The sequence below is a fragment of the Lactuca saligna genome, chromosome 8, assembly GCF_052625555.1.
Source record: "Lactuca saligna cultivar CGN05327 chromosome 8, ASM5262555v1, whole genome shotgun sequence".
NCBI lineage: Eukaryota > Viridiplantae > Streptophyta > Magnoliopsida > Asterales > Asteraceae > Lactuca > Lactuca saligna.
The window spans coordinates 51,057,002-51,062,529 of NC_136424.1; the positions used below are offsets into that span (position 1 = coordinate 51,057,002).

General features: G+C 31.4%; 1 protein-coding gene across 1 annotated transcript; it reads left to right on the forward strand.

Annotated features, from left to right (window-relative positions):
- Window positions 1–1,175: 1,175 nt before the first annotated feature.
- LOC145013344 (sulfhydryl oxidase 2-like) lies at window positions 1,176–4,804 on the forward strand. The gene is made up of 11 exons (XM_078972141.1): window positions 1,176–1,576; window positions 2,034–2,058; window positions 2,150–2,242; window positions 2,345–2,526; window positions 2,648–2,720; window positions 2,841–2,909; window positions 3,000–3,073; window positions 3,164–3,320; window positions 3,402–3,442; window positions 3,513–3,659; window positions 4,155–4,804. The coding sequence occupies exons 1-11, from the start codon at window positions 1,296–1,298 to the stop codon at window positions 4,639–4,641; spliced, it is 1,629 nt and encodes a 542-aa protein (XP_078828267.1). The 5' UTR covers window positions 1,176–1,295; the 3' UTR covers window positions 4,642–4,804.
- The last annotated feature ends 724 nt before the right edge of the window (window positions 4,805–5,528 follow it).

Consider the following 5,528-nt stretch of genomic DNA (forward strand, 5'->3'; position numbering starts at 1 on the left):
ATTAACACGTGTAAGGTAACACACTCTTTTTATGGTAGACAAAGTAGAATGGAATAAAATAAAAAAATATAATATTATATTATATATTAGTATAGGGAAAATGATTTATCAAGGTAATTAATTTTTCGGTATGTTACATTTGGGTAATTATTATTTTTTTTGTACACGTCTAGGTAACAAACTTGTTGGAAGTATTCACATATGAGCATTATGACCTGTTGTAGCAGATTAAATCCTAGATGTGAACACTTTCAACAAGTTCGATACCTAGATATGTAAAAAAACGTAGTTATCCAAATATGAAAAAAAAAAAAAGTAAGAGTAAATTACACGAATGATCCCTATGGTTTGGGGGAATTTGCGTTTTTGGTTCCTAACTTATTTTTTTAACTTGGATGGTACCTAATGTTTATTTTTGTTGTACGTTTGATCCCTATCTTACCTAACTTATTTTTTTTTAAACTCTTAGGGTCTATTATTTTTTTAAATATATAAACAATAAATACTTAAATAAGAAAATTAATTAAAAAATGAATTAATAAGGACATAATAGTCTTTTTAGGTAAGATGGAGACCAAACACATAACAAAAATAAACAGTATAGATCATCCGAGTTAAAAAATAAATTAATTAAAAAATAAACAGTAGAGATCATCCGAGGAGATACACATATGTGAGGTTTATTTTTTTTAAAAAAAATATATAAAAAATAAATACATAAATAAGAAAACTAATTAAAAAATAAATTAATAAGGGCACAATAGTCTTTTTAGATAAGACAGAGATCAAACGCACAATAAAAATAAATTGTAGGGACCATCCGAATTAAAAAAAATAAGTTAGGGACCAAAAACACAAATTCTTCCAAACCACAAGGACCATTCGTGTAATTTACTCTTACTTTTCGTTTTGTTCATGGGTAATTTTTTTTTTTACACATCTAAGTAACGAACTTGTCAAAAGTGTTCACATCTAGGATGTAACCTGCTACAGCAGGTCATAATGATCATATGTAAACACTTCCAACAAGTTTGTTACCTAAATGTATAAAAAAAAAAAAAATAGTTACCAAATATGAAAATAACTAAAATTAATTTCATTTTCCCATTATTATATTATTATATATTATACTGAATAAAAAACAAAACAGAGTCCGAAGGTTTGGCCAATGTAATTTTGCCATTTCAATGGAGAGCTAATCAATCGGTATACAAAATCATGTCTGCTTCTACCTGCTCATCTAACACCATAGTTGATCAACCATCAGTGTTGCTAATCTGCGCCGGTAGCCTCACATGCACCTTCTTCCGCCGGTGACTCTATATCCCTCAATCTCTATCTCTTCAATGTTTAAGTTTTTCACTACGCTTTTCGTTCTCTGGAGTTTCGACTCGTCATCATTGTTATCATCCGCTTTGCCCAATTCCCCGACGCTAGGATCACGTTCGATACTACGTGCTATCAAACGAGGCGCTGATCGACCTAGTTTGGTGGTTGATTTGAACAGCACCAATTTCGATGCAGTTCTCAAGGAAACTCCTGCTGCTTACGCCATTATTGAATTCTTCGCTCACTGGTGAATTTTCCTACTATTAATTTCTAGGGTTTATGAAATCGCACATTACTAAGGTTGAGAAACTGCACGCCTAGTCATGTTAGCTTGAGATTTGGTTTTCCTCTTAGTGTGGAGTTGTGTTTCATTTTCAATTTTGTTTTAATACTCGGAATGACTACTGACGGAAGAATCAAGATAAAATCATATATCGTACGAATCAGAATACGTTGCAATTTGTAAATGCGTACAATGAGATACAATTTCATCATTGATATCAAACCTTGTTCTTCTGCATGCAGAATTAATCTCAATTTGGTTACACTTTCATCCATTTTTCTCAAAACGATTACCTGTTTTCACTCACAAGGAGGCCTCCTTCTATTTGGGAAAACTATCGAGTTATTTGTTTGCGTGAAAGAGACTTACATAAACATGAATAAGAACAACCATTATTGATTATTACTTCTTTCCATTGTAGGTGCCCAGCTTGCAGGAACTACAAGGTATTTCCATCTTAATTTTGTAAATCAATCTCATCTCAAAGTACTCAACAAACTTGCTACATTTCTTATCATGTAAGCTTTAATTTTTCAGCCTCAATATGAAAAAGTTGCAAGGCTTTTCAATGGAGCAAATGCAATTCATCCTGGGATTATCTTGATGACAAGACTAGACTGTGCCCATAAGGTATCAATATCATTACTTAGAATTTTCATTCTCCCCTTTAAAACTAAAAAATTATCAATTATATATATCAATTTTCATCTTTAAACATGTTTGGCAACACAGGCAAATACTAAACTTTGTACAGCATTCTCTGTGCACTATTTCCCAGTGCTCTTATGGGGCCCACCTGCTAAACTCATTGCTGGTCGTTATAATGGTAAAAAAGTAAAAAGTGAAATAAAATTGGTTGAAGATTGGGAATCATCTAAACTCCTTCTCAATTGGATTAATACACAATTAAAAAGGTAGAATATTATAGAATTTAGATATGTTCTGTATATCTGCTTTCTGCTTTATTGTCTGTATCTGTTTTGTTTTCTACTTTATGCGTGTGTTATAACAATATCTTTTTCTTTTATTTTTAAGTTCATATGAGTTAGAAGATGAGAAATTTGAACATGATGAGCTTCTTCAATCAAATGTCTCAGACTCTGGACAGGTTTTATACATTGTGAAATGCTTTTTCAAATACTTAAATTCCAGTTTTAATATTTAAAAACAAAATTCTTTTATATTAAAAAGCTTATATAAGTTATTAACTTATTGAAAATGTCTTTAGGTAGCTCGTGCAATATATGATGTTGAAGAATCCACAACCATTGCCTTTGACATTATTTTGGAACACAAGGTTATTTTAGACAAATTGCAGATAATATCAATGTACTTTTCCACTTTCAATTTTTGATTTTCTTTTTTCTATATTGGTTTTTTTTTATAGATGATTAAATCGGATACTCGTGCTATCTTTATAAAGTTTTTGCAACTTATGGTGGCTCATCACCCTTCTAGAAGGTTCATATTCATATCCCACATTTTCCTTATTCTTTTTCTTCAAAGTTTCTATTTTTTATAATCTTTAAATGTAAATATATAAAAATTCAGGTGTAGAAAGGGAAGTGCTAACATACTTGTGAACTTTGACGATTTATACCCTTCAAATATATCATCAATAAACAATCATGAAGTGGATAATATCATTGGACTTGATGCTCTAAGCACCTTTCAAATTTGTGGAAAACAAGTTCCACGTGGATATTGGGTAAAAAATATTTTATATATTCTTTAAAGAGAAAATTACAGAAAAACCATGAACTTATTGTTTATGATTTTTGAAATGTAGATGTTTTGTCGTGGTAGCAAGAAGGATACTAGAGGCTTCAGGTATACCATTTAAAACAATCTTCTTCAACTTCTTCACAAAAGGGTATTTAAGTAATTTGCCACTTTACAGTTGTGGGTTATGGGTGCTATTACATTCACTTTCTGTAAGAGTAGATGATGAAGAGAGCCAAATTGCCTTCAAAGCCACCTGTGATTTTATTCACAAGTTTTTCATCTGTGAAGAATGTAGTCAACATTTTTATAAAATGTGCTCAAGGTTTATTCTCAATTTCCATTTTTCAAATCTTTTAGAGTAAATTACAGTTTTAGTCCCTGAGTATATACAATCATTTAAATTTGGTCCCAAAAAGTTTTCTCTTGCAATTTTTTCCTTATTTGAGATTCATGTAACGTTTTTGAACCTTGTTCATGTAAAATTACAGTTTTTCTCCATTATTATAAGCCCAAATTCCATAAAAATCACTTTACCTTAGGCTTTTTTTTTTATTAAAAAAAGTTACCACCTAAAAATTATAAATTCTATAAAACTACAATAATTTGGATTTTATTCACTTTAACTGCTCCATGAAAATTCTTTTAGTATTTAACCATTAAAACTTTGAATTAAAATGTTACAAAACTTCAAATGTGGAGCAAAATTGCAAGAAAAAACTTTTAAGGACCAAGATTGCAAAATCAGCTATACTCGGGGACCAAAGTTGTAATTTATGAATCCTTACCCAAAAAAAAAAAAAAACACTCCAATTTGCAGTGTTTCAACTCCATTAAACACAACCCGCGAATTTGTCCTCTGGTTATGGACAGTCCACAACAAAGTCAACGAAAGACTAATGAAAACCGAATCCCTTCTTGGAACCGGTGACCCCAAATTTCCCAAAATACCCTTCCCTCCAAACCAACTTTGCCCCTCATGTTACTCCAACAATCAAACTAAAGAAAACAATTCTTCCATAAACTGGGACCACAATGAGGTGTTCAAGTTCCTACTTGACTACTATGGGAACATGCTTGTGTCTAGTTACAAAGACAAGGACACTGACATCATCAGCCACGTCAGCATAACAAGCCAGGTGGACTCGGATGATTTGGTATCGGGAACCGCGATTGTGGTGCCAGTTGGTGCTGCCATGGCCATTGCAGTTGCCAGCTGTCTGTTTGGTGCGTTGGCGTACGTGTGGCGGTCGCGACAGAAGAACCGGAAGTATTTCCACAAACCCGAGTTTTTAAAGAATGTTTAAATTAGTAGGAGTACGAGACGAGGGGTATTTTGGGGAATTGAAGAGGAGAGAGAGAGAGAGAGAGATTCGTGCACATACAAGTGAAAAATCGGGAGTTTGAATAGGAAATGAGATCAAAGATGGTTTTGGCTAGCGCAATTGAACTTTTTTTTTTTTTTTTTTTTTTTTTTAATAATATACGCATAACATTGTATGTACATATTTTTTTTTTTTTTTTTTTTTTTTTTTTTTTACATATATACGCATAAAAGTCGAGAAAAACAACCAATAGACCCATAAAGCGATTAAAACACTGCATAGAGATCCTTAGGAAAATACATGATGACAAACATGCAAGAAACCTAATTGATATCCTTGATAATTTTGTTTTTCACAAAAAATATGGAATTACAATAATTAATTTGTTATTTATTGGTTATTAAATTAAATAATTATAAACTAGGGAAGGATCTCTGCTTTGTGGGGGTTGGATTTCAAGCCAACTGTTTGCGAAAAGAGTTTACAGTAATGTTTTATTGATTTATTTATCGAAAAAGATATAGTATATAATCGACAGATGTATTTTTGATTGTTTATAGTTTCCAATCATTCTATCGAGTGATCCAATTTGAATTTCCCTTCTTTGACAATGAAACTGTTATTCTGATAAATATACAGATACATTCTAATGTACATACACCCTAACCCACATTTACATGCAACTGAAAAAAAAAATTGTGACCAAAAAATAGAAAAAAGGTAATCAATATTAATAAATACTTAACTTTATCTATTAATCTGAAAAATGTAATGCTTAGAATCTGACACTCAACCATGGAAAATAGACGATTACAATAACATATTGATTATTTGTGAATTAATGGTACTTCTAATATCCTTTGGGTGCC